This window comes from Scomber japonicus, chromosome 24 (genome assembly GCF_027409825.1).
Source record: "Scomber japonicus isolate fScoJap1 chromosome 24, fScoJap1.pri, whole genome shotgun sequence".
NCBI lineage: Eukaryota > Metazoa > Chordata > Actinopteri > Scombriformes > Scombridae > Scomber > Scomber japonicus.
The window spans coordinates 13,382,664-13,399,982 of record NC_070601.1 but is presented as its reverse complement, the minus strand read 5'-3'; the positions used below and the strand labels follow the sequence as shown (position 1 = coordinate 13,399,982).

The following is a 17,319-nucleotide window of genomic DNA, read 5'->3' as shown; positions in this document are numbered from 1 at the left end:
ATTAGGAATATATTTAACCTAAGCAGTTAACAATAATGCAGTGTGTACACAGGCTGCATTTAAACTACATTCTCAATTATGTCCCATAATTAATGTCAATTATTGTGCATTAACTTTTAATCAAGGGTCAATGCAGGAAAGCACAGAATGTAAGTAATGTGGTTAGTCTGATACTGTCACAGTTTGTAGCATAAATCAGACTTCAATAACTAAACATTTAGCTTAAAGAGTAGAAACATCAAGTGAAACCTCAAATAAACTACCAGTCATTAAGATTCTATTTGTTCACAATGAAGAAAGAAAAAGGCAAAACCAGGTAGTTTCTAATTGGCAGGTTTCAACTTTGGCCTGATAGTTTTAAAAACACAAGTGACATTGTTCACACAAAACCCATACAATAGATCAAGATCAGATATATATTGAATTATGCATTAACAGCTGATACCAAACTCTTTAGACAGCCACAACTGTTATTTCTATACAGATACATTAGCAAAGTAAGAATCTCTCTGCATGTGTAAATCCAGACTTTGAAGACATTCAAGCAAAAATCTCATTCTCAACGGCAAGAAGCTCTAAAGCATAGTTAGTAGTGTATTAAAGTCAGCGCTAAGGCATGTAGGGAAACAGCAGCCAGCAGTCAGTTTGAAGGTGGTGAGTAGAAGAACTAGTGTAGTGATGAAGACCATGTTGAAAGCTGCAGTAATATCAGTAATCACACATATGATTCTTCAGCAAACAGGAGCTGGTCAAAGTCTGGCTCTACTTTGGGGTCACTGCATCTCTTCAGCCACTCCCTGCGACTCTCCACCACAGCCAGCGCCACCTTCTGGCTGCTCTGGGGGTTGCTGCTGGGGTGAGAGGAGAAGTAGTCCCTCACGGCTTTGGTGGCGTAGGGGGAGAGGCAGAAACGAGATTCCGACGTCCCTCCCTGTGAATCCACCTCGGTTACCTTCAGTCCCGGGTCGCTGGGCAGCCTCGCCCGGGTGAGGGTGGCGGCCCGGTCCACCACCCGTTGTGCGGGTTCAGATCCCCTCCGCTGGGAGATCTTGGCGTCGCGTGTCTCTTCTGCAGACTTCCGTCGTTTGAACAGAGACAGAGACGGGCCGCTCTGCTTGTAGAACAGAGACGGAGACGAAGACGGCTGCTTCGCCTCGTTCACTTCCCCCTCCGCTGCACCCCTCTGGTTGGTGGTGTCACCTCCGCTCAGCTGCCTGACAGTCAGGGGAGAGTCTGGAGACAGGAACCAGGGGGATTTGGGAAAATATAGGCTCCCAGTAGAACGGTGGTGGGAAGGGGGGCTGCCGTTATCCTGCTTAAGTAGTCGGGGCTTGTTGGGTTCCTTGCGAGGTCTCCCCTTCCCGTTACCCCCTCCTGTATCTTTTGAGGCTTTGCAGGTTTTAGGCTTGAGTTGGTTGCCAAAGATTTTTTCTGCTCCCCTTTCACCAGTCTTTCCTTTTTCTTGGGCAACTTTTCCAAGTGTAGTCGTCTTCTCAGTGGATCCTCCCTGTTAACACAAACACACACAAGTTACACACAGCTACACATTAAAGTTCACTCTCTTTTGCTGTTTCACCAGTCTGCTGTTAGAAGTGCTGCTAGTACCAGTCTACATCACCTCAATGGCAGAGACCCTCAGATGTTAGACAGTTTGTGTTAAATGTTGACTCTGTGATTTTCATTAGATGTTCTGAAAGCTCAGTCCCGTCCCACCAGGATGCTTCTGGTGGTCCCATTGTTGTGTGTGAAGATTTTAATTGTGCATTCCTCAGCTGTTGGCTCAGAGCACCCTGGGGCATGCTGCACCTCCTCCTGCCTGTCCTCCTCAATGCAGGAAGGTCTTCACTCTGATCTCGTGTTTCTAAGACAGGGTTCCTGTACACTGCCATCTTAAATCTTCTGTCATGTCACAGGTGTGTAGGAACAGCAGCTTAACCTGTTGTTGCTTGCTAGTAGGTCTGTAGTGTGAGTTAATACTGTTGATCATGCTGGAACAGTGCAGTTTAGTGAAGGTGTTGTCCTCCAGATGTGGTGCTGTTGTTAGAGCAGTCTGTTCACAATATTCTGTGTTTAGCTAGTTTATAATCAGTGTGTATGTTGTGTTGTTTGGACACATCTTTAGCAGTTAGAGGATACAGTCCAGGTTTAAGGTTCTGTCTTTAACTTCTTCCTCTGTGTAGATGCTGGTAAACAGTTCACTGACATCAAGTATATGTGACTGATGTGTTGGTGAGTGTGAGTGTACCTTGGTGTATGCAAGTCTTGTGCTGCAGTTTTTCGAGAGGTAGTAGGAGGTCATTTCTTTCTGCTGTCACTACAAACTTGTTAATGTCAGAGCAACAGAAGTGCTGATGTGGCAACTTCATCAGCATCCTGCAAAGTGTGGCTAACAGCTGTATCACACTTGTGATATTTATATAGGTGTTCTCACTCACAAGCATTTAACCGCTCAGACTCATCTGTATACACACTTTGCAGGATGCTGATGAAGCACTTCTGTTGCTCCGACAGGCCTCACAACAACTTAAACACCTGCTAGAAGTGAGGGCAACTGTTGGAACAGATAACTGTTTGTTAAACTTGATGGCAGAGTTTGTAATGATCTGAGTGATAACACCAAGGTACTCCTAATAGTCTCCACCACTGACTCCATCAGTCATGTCTACTTCCTGACAGTCTCTTCAGGACATGTGCAGACATCCAAACAACAACTGGGATTTGGAGGTGACATCTTAATGTTAGTGAACTGTTTAGCAGCATCTCCACTGAGGAGTGGAGTGAAGTTGTGACATTAGACATTAGACAGATGGTTAACATGAGATATGTGCTGGAAAGACACGTTAAACTTAAACTGTATCATCTAACTACTGGAGATGTAACCAGACTCAACATAATCTTCAAACTGATTTATAACTAACTTGAGACACATACATCATCCTCACTGAGCTGAACACAGAATATTTACAACAGACTTCTAACATTATGACATGTGGTGTTTTGTATAATGACGACACACTCACTGAACAGAACAGGTCTGCCCCAACATTAATAATATTAACCTACACATCAGCTTTACTAGTGAGCGGGAATGAAGAGTTAAACTGCTGTTCTTACACACCTGCTGTCATGTTACAGGACACCCCCACACCTCAAATTCAAGTAACCATCACTCACAACTTAAAGCAATGGTTCGGCGTACTAAGTCATGGCTTGTCATCATGTCTTTATCTCGAGATAGTTTGGACATAGTATCTCGAAATAATGGCAAACTAAGTCATAGTTTATTAGGAGGGGGAGGCAGCAATCCCAGGGGCAAAATACTAGGAACACCATTCAATATAATACACCACCTTCACCCACTATGACCTCACGTATATGCTTCATAAATGTACAATCTATAAACATTATTATATTGGATTGAATGAGGTTACACAGGTGTACCTAATACAGGCTCCAGTGAGTGTATGTTAAATATAAAGGCAGAGCTCAGTGACCACAAACATTTCATTAGTGGCAACAGACTGCACCTGAACTCATCCTCACTTCCACTAAGTATAAATCACTATAATAACCAGAATCATGTGTTGAAAATATTAAAAATCACATTGATCAGCTCAATAATCATCTGAGACAGATATTAACTGTCACATGATTATGAACCTGATGAATGTGACTTTAATATTTTTCTATACATTTTCTGCTTACTGTACTAATTTATATTTAGTGGAAGTGAGGATGAGTTCAGGTGCAGTCTGTTCCCACTAATGAAATGTTTGTAATAATTGGTCACTGTGAACTCCACCTTTGCATTTAAGATGTAGATTTCCATTAGTCAGCATAAACCTGAAGGTCACTTACTGACATGTTGTATTTATTAAAAAGTAACTATTTATCACACGAACACAGTAGAGTTGTTCTTTTTCCTATTTTACTGTGATTAAAAATAAATTGACAAATGCAGATTAGATGAGTGTTTCTATCTACAGCTCCAGTCTCATGTAATAAGGTCAATCTTTTACTCACCCCAGTCTTGTCCTCTTCCTCTTTCTCCAAGTTGTCTTGCTGTGTTAGTGACAGTCTGCGGTCTTTCTTCAGCCAGGAGTTTGGGTGGAGGCCCCTGCAGCCTTTTAACGTCCCCCCCCAGTTGACTGGTTCTTTAGGTTGAGTGTCTTTTGGACAAGTCCCCTGGTCTGTGAGTCCAACGGAGGTCAGAGCAGAGCTTACAGAGAGGGATGACGGGGAGGTGGAGAGCAAATGTGTCTTAGGTGGGTTAAGCCCTTGCCTGGTTGACCCGGCGTTGTAGCTGCCAAGGGAGTCCAGAGAGTCCAAGGAGGAGCGTGTGGGTGCAGGGGAGATGGGGTCAGAGGAGAGGCTGGAGCAGCTTGCCTCCAGATCTGCTGACCTCCCACTGAGCAGGGTTAACCCATACTCACCTCTCCTGTCCCGACCTCTGAAGTCCGTGTGGCTGCCGGGCTTACCGGAAACGTCTTCATCATCATGATCTTCATCATCAGCTTGAACTGAAATACACGGCTGAAGCTTGCTCAAGTACGCTATGGCTGGCTCTGAGCGCCGCCGCAGTCTGTGCCGACCGTCCAGGGAGGTGTTGTCCATGGTCGGTATGTCTGGGCTAGAGATGTCAGGGTCCAGTCCTCTGCTTCTCCTCAGCGGGCTTAAGATGGTTTGGGCGTGGCGCCTGTCTGGGTCGTTGTCTTGGTCGTAGTCGCTGAAGGTGAGGATGGAGTCATAGCTGCCTTGTCGCGGTTTGGATGGAACACGTCTCCTGTTGCAGAAACCTGGTGAGCCTCCACTGCTGTTGTCCAACTCGTTCTCTGGACTGTCGTAGGACGAGTCAGTCAGATGGTAAATCCAGGGGTCTGAGAAGCAGAGGGAGGACACACAGGACGACACAAATAAAACAGATGCACTAAGGACCTCAATTAATTTACACAATATATATGGTATGCTCCTACTAAAAAGGTCATATTATAAAAGGACTATACAATAGTTTTTTGCCCATCTGACATAAGTACTATTTTAATTATTTGAATCCAACATGAATTTATCTAATCTAGCAATAACAAACACAGTGGATGAGTTAAACACATATTTCATACCTGATCCTATCTCCTCAGTGTCGAGTCTTTGTGGCGGTCCTCCAAACAGAGAGGAGGGGTCCTCTCCCACAATCTGCTCACAGTGTTCAATCATGAACTTCACCAACTCACAAACCTGCAGCAGATGAAAAGAGCAAAGACATTAAGACTGATATTCAACCAGGAACAATGGAGCTTCAAATAAATCAACAGTGTAACAGCACTTCCTGTCTGTCTATCTCCTAGTTAGAGCATTTGTGAGCAGTTGCTTGTTACTGCACACACATAACTCGTTATCTAGTTTGTTTTGTTCCCATCCCGCCACATTTCAAACACTAAATGTTTGTTCTGTTTTTATAAAGCTGATTTGAAACATTCTTGTGTGATAAGCTTGATTGTTTAATGGTGTTACAATTCACTGATTAACTGTTATTAACACACACACACATGTATCTTGTTCCAGAAACAACAGCTTAGCTTCAGTCCTAACAAGACTCTATCTTTATTTTCTTAAACAATGACACCTCTCTCAAAAGTTGTTCTAATCACTGCAGGTAAGGTTCAGGAGGTGAAGTGGGACGTCAACCTCTGTGCTGCAGACAAAACTAACAGACTTCTTACTGAGATGGCTTAGACAGATTTATGGAATTATGTTGCAATGTTATAATAATCCTGCTGTCAAATTCCATCATGTATTAGCCCTGCACGTTTTTAAAGGTGGCTGTTTTCTTACCTTCTTTGCACCTTCGCCCTCCACTTCAGGGCTGCAAGGTTCTCCAGGAGGCCAGAGCATGCTGGGAGCGATGCACACGGCTAAATTAAAACTGGTCATCTGATTCTCCTGGGCGTGGCTCTCGATGCCGTGCAGCATGGCCAACAGGTAGCGCAGCAACATGCTGTTGTGTTTGGGCAGCCGACAAATCATCCTGCAGAAAGAGAGCAAGAACTCCAGTTATCTGATCAATAACAGCAGCTTTACTTTGTGTGTGTCTGTGAACTGGTCATTATTATGAGATACTATGAGAACTCTTACAAGAAAGACCAGTCTCCCCCCTGCGTTAAAATGAGGAATGTTGAGCATCTTGTGAAGTTATATTACAAATAAGGAAATACGTCATCTTTTGGCACATCAGCATCAAATGATCAGTATCAAGACTTTGAAATGATTGTGCAAACGACTGTGTCCATTTCCAAGAAAGAACCACACGGACTTGGAAGAAATTGCTTCTTTCGTGGAAGAGGAGCTGTGTGGTGGTCGACTGCTCTCTCATAAAATTACTACTACTACAAGTACTCGTAATACTATGACTTTATTCTTGTAGACCTAATAGTAATGTACAGTAGCGGTAAACAGGATGTTACCTTTTTACATCCTGCACCAGTTCTTCCTCCTCATCTTCATCATCCAGCACATCCATCCATTCTTCATACAGTTCAGAGCACAACAAGCTCCCCGGGATGCTGCGCAGGAAGTCCTGAAAACATACACACATCAGCAGATCAGACCAGTGTAGCATTGTGAATAAAGAAATAGCACACAGATGATTGTTTATGTCTCTGTTGTGGTTGAAATGGTGTATTGTCATTAACACTAACACCTGTGCTGGTGTGTAAAGATGTGACACTGTTGTTAATGTATCTGTTGTAATCTGGATCTCTTCATGTAGAGATCCAGATTACATTAACGAGCCAGTCTAGGCTGCTCTGGTGTGAACAGCTTGTCCTGCTAGTGTAGCTTATAGCCTGTCCCACTGAGGATGAGGAGGATAGAAGCAGATTAAATATGAGGTTACAGATATGGGTCAATGAAGTACTAACACATGATGTATGCACACAAGTATGAACACACACCACACACACACACAACCAAAGACCGTTTGACCATGATGCTGTTAATTATTTGTCAGGATTAACAGGTAGGCCCGTTCCATCTGAATGTGAGATAAAGCTGCCAGCTGTTATTAGGTTGCAGCTTTTCATACACACACTCATAGTGTCGTACCTTAAACACTCCAGCTATGATGAAGACGTGGTCTCGTGTCAGAGGAAGCTGAAACACTCCTGCGTCCAGAGTCTCCCGCAGCTCCCTGACAGCCCGGGCCCCCGCAGGCCGCCTGAAGATCCCCCGAGTCCAGGGACCCTCGTTGTACAGAAACGTCAGCATGTCCTGGTGAGGGAGAGCAAACATAGGGGGGGTCATCACAAAACCAAAGAAAATGACATATATATTTTCCTTTTGGTTTTTAGACTTTATCTCAAAAGGAGAACACAGAATAAATGTGTAGATGCATAGTATGATGGGATTGCCATCAGTAGTTACTTTGATCAAAGCCAAGCCAAAATATTCTAATGCCCGGTATTCTGTTGTAATCTGGGAAATGAAATCATTCTCAATACTTGAGTAACAAATGGAAACAGTAAAACTTCCTGTTGTGTTATTGTGTATACTCACCATCACTGGCTTTGGCAGAGCGTCCTCCAGACACACACTGCTGAGTGGCTGGTTGAACAAGCAGCCATGAGTGTTGCCGGAGAGGGACAGCTCGTTGAGGTGAGGGGAGGATCCTCTCCAGAAGGCCCAGGTGATGAGTGAACGCCGCCTTTTAAACGACTTCTGAGGGAAATCTAAAAAGATCGTTAGTTATTATTATTTTATTTTCACTTCAGCTACACTATTTTACAACAACGATGGAAAGAATGATGACCAGCAGATGATCTCACCTGCAAACACGTGTTGGAGCGTCTCTACGGGGCGGGGCTTCAGGATGAACTGACACTGCTTGTACACCTGCAGCTGCTCCACCTGCATCGCCTTCTGCTTGTCCGCAGGTGAAGCGGCCGCGTCCACGCTGCCTCCCTGAGACGACGTGTTCCTCACGTGACTCATCTGGATACTGAAGGGATACTCGTGACCTGAGAGAGGGAGAAAAAGTAGTGGAAGTTATAATAAATCATCCACAGCAACCATAACTTCATGTTATTACATGTTGTTGGCTGTGACCCCTGGCATTCCTAGCAACAGGGAGCTCCATCACACTAACACACACTCCTCTCTGAGAATAAATGGTAGCAGTGTGTCTAAAATAACCTCTCACCAATGTGTCGAGGCTCATGGGTTTATGCCCTCCAGAGAGAGAGAGAGAGAGAGAGAGAGACACACACACACACAAGTATAAAGAAGTGTTTATATGTGAAACTGTGTCGAGGTGAAGTCACTGACTCACACAGCTTGTTCAGGAAACTCATTCTGCATGTTTGGAGAATGTCTGCCTCATATTTTTGTATTCTTATCTTAAATCTTTTCATTTTTTTTTACTTTGAGGTTTTTCTGTGTTAGAAGTTAGATTCACAAAAAGAAGGAGAGATAATATTGTAGCCTACAATGATGTGGTGATGATGATGATAGTGGATAGAGAGCTGCACAGAGACTGAGAAGTTTCAGAGCAACTACTAAAATGAAGAGATTTCTGTGATAAAATATGTCAACCTAAAAAACCCCTCAGTAAATAAACCATGATGATAATGATCTGCTATGGTCTGCCTGTCAAATGATATACAACTCATTCAGATTAAGGCCTTATGAAGGAGAGTGTGGACAAAGTCAGACTGGCTCTACATGACTCATACAAGTATGGACCACTCTTGAATTTAATTTGTATTTTAGAGCAAATTGGTGAATGCCAGAGTTTCTTATAAAACATGTTTGTGCTACTAAAGAAATTTGTTCATGAGTCACTGACCGATGAGAGGATAGGGAGTGTTGTCCCTCTTGGAGATGACCCACAACTGGTAGTCTTTCACGTTCCCCTGAGCAAAAATAGAGACAAAAATAATGAGGGAACTTTATAAAACCTTAAAACAAGAATCCCTAAAGACAGGTGTTTAAGGAGGTTGAAACTATTCTCTTTCTCATGTTATGTGTTAGCTGACAGTATACAGGGCTTCACTTTGTTGCTCTCTGTGTGTTTGGGCTGGTTGGTAACAAACTGTTGGTGGAGCTGATCTTTCCAATGTGCTAATTCTGCTTCTTCCTGTGCTCACTCCTCTCATCTGGCCTGTCATACTGAAATTAATCAAGGTCTGAAGGAAGTTCCCTTAAATGACTCTCAGAGTAGAGAAGAGGTACAGGTGGACTTTACTGACTGGGAGCCTGATCTGATGACACAGTAGAAGTGATGTGTGGTTGCTACGGAAACAGCAAAACTAATATGAATATTTGTCCCTATTATAACAGTTTATTTGAGAAACTGCCTGAGAGAAACAAGAATAAGTGCAGTGTTTGTGGAATTTACTCATAAAATAAAAATGTTTTCAGTCTTAATGGTGAATAAATGTATTTCATCATCACTGTACATGTGCTAGGGTTTGTCATAAGGCTCATTTTACACTGTTATCACTTGGCCAGATGTTAAGTTAGCCATTAAACATTATCAGCAACTTTGTCAACCTTTACTTAATATTTCATTCTTCTCATATTTTCTGTTCTAATCACATCAGGCAGCCTGTGGTGCTTCTAATTACTCCTCTATTAGTCTCAGCCTGGAAAGAACACATCTATTGTGACTGTAGCCTTCATTTACTAATCACATGTTTCATTTAAAGTGTGTGACATACTGGAGCATCAGTCATTAGGTGTCAGCTGTGGTGGTTCTAGTGCATGGGTGTCAAACTCATTTTCATTCAAGGGCCACATAATGCCCAATTTAATCTCACGTGGGCCGGATCATTAAAAAGATGGAAGGAAGGAAGGATGGAAGGAGAGGTGGAAGGAAGAAAGGGAGGAAAAGAAGGAGGAGAAGGAAGAGTAGACAGGAATGAAAGACGGAAGGAAGGAAGAAAGGGAGGAAGGAAAATAAGACAGGAAGGAAGAAAAAGAAGACAGGAAGGAAGGAAGAAAAAGAAGACATGAAGGAAGGAAGGAAGGAAGGAAGGAAGGAAAAGAAGACAGGAAGGAAGAAAAAGAAGACAGGAAGGAAGGAAGAAAAAGAAGACATGAAGGAAGGAAGGAAGGAAGGAAGAAAAAGAAGACAGAAAGGAAGGAAGGGAGGAATAAGGAAAGTGGGCCGGGTTAGACACCTTGGCGGGCCGGATCTAGCCCACGGGCTGCATATTTGACATCCCTGTTCTAGTGTCTATATTCTCATCATATAGACTGGTAAACACTATTTATCAATGACAGTAGAGTAGCTTTGTCACTCACTATGATGCCAAACTGCTGCAGAGCCAGTCGGACCACCTCATTGGTTGAATCTGAGTTGCTGACAGGAAGTGTCTTGGTCTGATGAGCAGGAACACACAGTGGGTTTATACATGCTACACAATCACCAGGACTTCACATACTCATACTATCTTCAAACATCAGTGTAAACTTACAACAGCAAATGTATTGATTCCCTTCCCGTACACTCTCAGAGGAATAGTTTTAGGCTCTTCATTCTCCTTCTCTTCTTTTATGCGACTGCAGAGGAAGTAAAGATGGAGGACAACATGTGAGACACACACACACAAACACACATTTCATGTTGATGCAGGGTTCAGAGTTTACCTTTTGAGGAGGGAGAGCCATTTCTCCTTCTGTTCTGTTGAGCTGAGAGGAAACATAAGAAGTCAGTGTCAGTATACTCAGCGTGTGTTCATGAGCATGAATGAGTGAGTCATAACAAACTATTTCTCAACTGGCAGTCATTGTGCAGTTCATTTATTTTTAAAGGCTTTTAATGAGGACTTCTGGCTGGATATGAACACGTATTTGCTGTTTTTAAAATGAGGTGGTTGATTTTCAACAGTGTGGACTGAGGTTTTATTTATTTGCATGGTGATAAAATTCTGGTTGAGTGTGAATGGAGCCTCTGTACAAGCACTTATGTCTCAGCGTGTGTGTTTAAGGTCAAGTTTACACCTCTGGCAGCATCAGCAACATGTTTACTGCTAAAAACAACCACATCTTACACCCTGTGAAGTAAAGCAGAGGGAATGTGACCTCATGGCCAGGTTACAAACTACTATAGATGCTGGTGTAAAACAAATAGTGTGTGTGTTGAATTCAGTGTTAATTTCACTAATGAAAACTATGATGATCAGCAACTCACTAAAAGAAATACTTCAAAATAAAAATACATGACAGTCGTGTTCTAAACAGTAAAAGCAACACATTGAACTAATTATTGTTTAAACTTATTTAACAAACTGCAAACATCTGCAGAATGATTACATCACATCATATGATCTGCCCTGTTTCAAATTTAACAACTTGACTCATATCTTTAACATGATGCCTCTGCCTCTAACAGTAACTAATGTGTAACTTCTTGGAAGGAGAGAGTAAAGACTGAATGTATTCACTATTACCCCAAAAATTCGATAAGAAGCATCAACGTCAACAAGAGCGTCAAGAAAACAGCTGGAACAAACAGCATGATTTTGTGTTTACAGGTTATTATCAGTAGGATTGAGTCCAGGATGAATGTCAGCCATCTAAAGCCTATGTTAGAGGTTTGGGGAAGATATATTACTGTGTTAAGGTTTTCTGACCTTTTAGTTGCTCATATCAGGCTATAACAATATTTAAGTGAATAAGTGGGAAAATACAGCAAACAGGAAGCTAAAATAACTGAGTTAAGCCAAGAGTGAGGGAGCAGCTTCCTTCAACAGCCAGAATGTTATAATACTACAGAGCTAAAATGACATGGATAGTTTGTGTGAGACATTAAAAAAACCTAAATAATCTACATGTTTGGAGTTGGACAAACCAAATCAAAGCAGCCCAAATAAGCCCCTAATACATTTACAGCAACAGAAATTACATCATGTGTGTGTATGTGTGTGTGTGTGTGTTACCTGAACGTAGCGACACAGTTGTAGGTGGGCCAACCCATGACAAAGCTTCTCTCCTGGTTCGTGCTTCCCTCACACACCTCCTCCATGCAGTGTGCCGTCCACATCTCGCACACACACACCTGAGCCTTCTGCTTGAAGTGGTTGGCTGACCTGAGAACACAAAGACACAAACGTGAGTGTGAATGCACTAAAGTACACTAAGATTAACCTCGAACCCAAGTATTAACCTGGTTCACCACTGGTTCACCAAGGAGCAGCCAGAATGTTGCTAAACTGCTCAGCACAAGGATAAAAATACACACACACACACACTTGCTTACTTGGCTTTGGCAATGACCAGTATGTCGTTGAACATGAAGAGGTGTCTGTCCTGAGTCTGCATCCCCGTCTTTAGCTGGGCGTGTCCGTGGAGAAGAAAGGACCTATCAGAGTTGGTCAGGAAGGACTGAACCAATGGGCAGGTGTCTGGACACACAGGAAGCAGGAAGCTCTCCCTAGAAGTCCGAACACAAGATCTTCATGAAGCCAAATCACTCATTTATTTGATTTTACACATTAAAACATCTTGAAGTACAATGACCAGACTGATGTTTCCACTCCAAAATGAAAATTATTTATTGTACTTGAACATTTACAGTCCATCGAAATTCAATAAGCAGCTGTTTAGGCATTGGCATCATACTGTCTAATTAATGCTACCCCTCAGCTTTGGAACAGCAGCTTTTTCCTATGTTGAGCCAAAAACCTATTGATCAGATATTCCACCAAAACACAGTCAAACATGAAGATTCTCAGAGGCAGATAATTTAATATCATCTGTTTACAGCAACCGTATGTATGTCTATAAATGAATGTAGCATTGACTATCATTTTAAATATCACACATAGACTCTGTATAGTCGCATTTGAGGTTAAATACTTCAGTTCAAAAGTGTGGTGACTAGTTATGTAAAGCAGTGCTGAGGGTCATGGGTCATTTCTTGTATTACTAAATCATTGTACTTCTTATGGACTGGATAAAGCAGAGAAGAACACCTGGCATTAACAAGCGATCTGTATCTGAATATATTATCTAGATAATGACATGTGATTTATGAATCTTTGTGACTAGATTTCAATATGTAAATAGTGGCTAGGCAGAGCTGGAAGACTTCACACGTAACAGGTCAAGGGAGGAACTATCATGATGTCTGCATGGTTTTTATACATGTCAGCTAAAGGGGGAATGAGCTGAATGTATGTAATGGAAAGAAAATGGCAAACTTCTGAAAGCCTTACAACGCATGCCTCCTTCTCTACTGTCCCAAAGTAACTCTGAGCACGTCTTATCTAACGCACTAACTTACTTTTCTGACAGCGTGACTGAGTGATAATGCTGAGCAGCAGCTAACTCATATCTATGAGGAGAAGTTTGAGGTTCTGACGCCATGTTCCACATCCCACTGAGAGCAGGAACTAAGTGAGTCAGCTCATGTTTCTTATGATGGGTGGTCAGTGGTTCTTTTATTACATTATTCACTTCAGCTCTCCGTCTCTCCCTCTATTAGCTCAGGCCTCCGTTTCAAGGATTTGGAGGTGTGCAGAAATGACTACACCCCCCCACTCCCCTCCTCCCTCCTGTCCCTATCACCACAGACTCACCACTGTGCATCCTCCAGCCCCACACACACACACAGGAGTACTGACACACATTGATTTTGCATGATCGGCTTGTGTTTTGCATTCAGTACAGAGTGATAACAGATCAAAAGGTTACTTGCACTCTTCATTATGTAAATAGTATTATGCAATTTTAAGTCATTGCTGATTATGAGAGCTGAGTGCAGTGCCGGGTCAGGCTAAATCTAAAGTCACAGCAAATGAGCACTAACATCCTTAAAATCATGCTTCTCCTGGTAAAAATGTGAACAGGGAACTTGTTGATGAATGACGGTAAGGTTTACTGGTTCTTAATCAGGGGCCTGTGTCACAAAGCAAGTGGAGCTTAATCTGGCTCTCTTTGGGTTAAAAGGCCTAAACGAGCCAATTGTGATGCTTGATAATCAGTATTATCAATTTAGACTCTAAGTTTTCCAAACCAGCTGTGTGCATGTCTGTCTGAAAGAGTCTTTATTAAAAGCCAGTCAAAGTTAAAATGATCCACACACCAACGTACACACTGTAAACACTGGGGTGTGAGGGTGTGAGGCTGCTGGGTGCTGCTGGGTGCTGCTGGGTGCTGCTCAGTCAGGTGCTAAACCTCTGCAGGAGCTTTTTAATGAGTTTATTTCTTCCTCACTTTCCCAATCCATATGGTCAAAGACAGAGCTATTAATAGATGCCTGATCCTCTGATAAGTCTGGTTACAGCAGGATTATCTATCCCAGTGGATCCAACACCTCACTCTGTGTTGCACCTGGGGCATGTAAACGAGTGTGTGTGCACATCAGGGTGTGTGTGTGTGTGTGTATGGGGGTTTTATCAGAGTGACCTGACCTCAGTGACCTCGATGTAAGAAGTGTGTGTGAGGTTGTTAGACCTAACGGAGTGGCCGTGTTGAACGCTGTTGATACCTGTGATGACAGTCAACACTAACAACAGCTGGTAGACTCACAACACAAACACAGATTAGCAGCTTCGGGCTCATCATGTTGCTTTTTCTTCATTATTATAGTTAAAGACAAATCACCAGGAAGAGCAGATTTAAGAGTTCTTCCACCATGGCAGAAAAATGTCCCTTCAACTACTTCAATACCACATATATGATTACTCATATAAACATATTCAGACAGCTGCGTCAAATCAATTCTTAAAAATAAAACTAAATTTACATACATATATTTATTTTGTACTTAACAATAACTGCAGTGAAAAATTACAACACACTATAGCATGATCTGATTTTTATATGAAGCATTTAAGTGCAGTTAGTTCAGGATTTTAATGAAACATCAGCTGTGCACTCTGTATTATGTTTGTTTGTCTTCAATTACATTATAATTAAACACGGTAATATTACACATTCATTAGCAATACATGTTCAACTGTGGTTCATGTCAACTTTTTGATGTTAAGATCACTGCCTCCAATTTATTGTTAAATGAGTAAATCTGAGCCTGAGTATGTACATGTACAGTACCTGGAGAGAGTCTTGGACCTGTTGAGAGCCTTTGTGATGACCATTGACGGGGCGGACTGACGCCGATAACTCTGAGACTTCATCCTCTGAAAGAGACAAAGAAAGAAAGCTGAGAAAGGATTGTGACTACTCAGAACTGATCTAAATGAGAACATTGTTTGACCACACATATGATTATGACAGGGTGTTACCTAAATCTAATTTACCCCCCTTCTTTTTCTGGCTACTCTTAGATTTGTTAAGACGAACATTCATCCTGTTTCCAGATTATGGAGATTAAGACATCCAGGTTTAATTGAGACGATTTACACAACAAAATAAAGGATACATTAAGAGACTGAGAGGATTGAATCTGTCTACAAACAGTCTAACAATACCACATTAACAGTCAACATTCTCTTCTTTCCTGTTAGTCTCTGTAAAAAGACTCAAACCCACAGAGAGAGGTGAACAGGTACACTCTCATCTTACATCATGTTTATACTCTCCTGGTTCATTACATAAGCATCCTGATGTTCAACACATTCATCACGGCACAGGGGCAGACTGTGGCCTCCAAAATGACAAAGAGGAACAGGGCACACACATATTAAGGCTGTATTACCTTCAGTACAGAGCGGCCTCTATCTGTTTCTGCCATGACACTGCTGACCTCTCTCACGCCTCAACAACATAGACTGTTCTGCATATAAATTCATCTATCATCATACGTCTTAATTTTTTTTAAAAATGGTAAAAAGTGATTGATTTGGTCAAACATTGAATCACATAGCATTGTCATCCCACTGTTCCCATTGCATTGCTACTTGCAGCCATATTGGGATCCTATTTTTCTTGGCCGGATCCTATTATCCTGCTTTCCCCACGAGGATCATTAAAGTTGCATTTCATCTAATTGTGGAGGGATTTATGAGTGTGAAGCAGCGTGACAAACAAGCATTACATAAGCACAGTTCTTTCATTGTATGTCAGATTAACACACTGTCATTGTGCACGGTCGGCTAATGCTGTTTATTATGGTTGTTCTCACCGGGGGGGGGGGGTGAAGAGGTTGCGAGGTGAGCTAACTTTTAAAGATGTTTTTGTATTAGATGATAATTTCATGTTTTGGTTTGTAGTAAATCTACTCTATTATAGACCTTTTATGAACTTTTATGAATGGATCTTTATTATCCAGATTGTAGCAGCCTTATGTGAATAAACCTGAATATCCGATTGCAGGCGTGTTCCCTTGAAATTATGTAATTAATAGCAGCCTGGAAGTAAAAGTGTAACTACTGTATCGATGGGAAAAAGCCATTGTAGATTAAACAGTGCAGCTCCATCATAAGGATAAAAACAGATTTCATCTACTTCTTTCCTGCCTGAAAGAATCAAGAGTTCAGTTTCATGTTCACCATCTTAGCTTAGCCTTTTAGCATTCTGAGACGCTAATTAACATTAAACACAAAGTCAAGTGGAGGTTCAAATAGATGTGGTTAGCATTGTGCTACGCAAAACTCAGAGAAGTTATTGCAATCCATCCTGACAGGAAAATAAATCTGTGTACAAAATTAATCCATCCAATAGTTTTTGCAACATCTCACTCAAAACCACAAATCAGCTTCATGATGGCGCAACAGGAAAAGTCAAGTTCACCAAAGCCATTAGGAATCATCCTCTGGGGATCATCAATGTCTACAAAAAAATTTCATGGCAATCCATCCAATAGTTGTTGAGAAACTTGAGTCTAGACCAAGCGACCGACGTCATTCACCAATCTGTCTGGAAAGATCAATCCTGCTCCACTCTACAACCTCCGGGTGCAAGCCTACACATTTTTGACATTTCACAATGTAATATCATTGGTTTAGTCGGGTCACAGGCCGGTGAAACATTCCTTACACCCCAGCTACAACATTACAATGTTAGCTTTCAGTCCTAAAAATAAACTAACGTAAGCTAACGTGGAGATATGGCTTCTCTGCAGGGAAACAAGTGTATTGACCAACACCAGATCAGCTCCAACATTACAGCACAAAGCAGATTTAGAGAGAAGTCAAAGTGTTTCCAGACCATCATAAGGTCAGCAGGTGCCGGCTTTACACTTTTAACAGCGCACTGAACCTTTTCACTAAAACAACAAAGTCTCATCAAATTCAGGTTCATCAGTCTTTAAAAAGTATTTAAAGTGGAAACTGTTGTAGAAGTGATGTAATTACAGTTTATAAAGGTGTGGTTCAGGCCAGTAACAACACCTGACACACAGTTGCAGTGATGAAAGATGAG

At 41.9% G+C, this 17,319-nt stretch overlaps 1 protein-coding gene across 1 annotated transcript; it reads right to left on the bottom strand.

The window, feature by feature from the left end:
• Positions 1-715: 715 nt before the first annotated feature.
• On the bottom strand, positions 716-15,134 carry LOC128354204 (rho GTPase-activating protein 20-like). The gene is made up of 15 exons (XM_053314470.1): positions 15,052-15,134; positions 12,254-12,427; positions 11,934-12,083; positions 10,642-10,683; positions 10,470-10,554; positions 10,297-10,374; positions 8,837-8,903; positions 7,818-8,009; positions 7,549-7,721; positions 7,099-7,263; positions 6,459-6,571; positions 5,830-6,022; positions 5,118-5,232; positions 4,024-4,877; positions 716-1,507 (listed from the first exon to the last, which is right to left on the bottom strand). Exons 1-15 carry the CDS (start codon positions 15,132-15,134, stop codon positions 716-718), a joined length of 3,276 nt encoding a protein of 1,091 aa, XP_053170445.1.
• Positions 15,135-17,319: the final 2,185 nt, after the last annotated feature.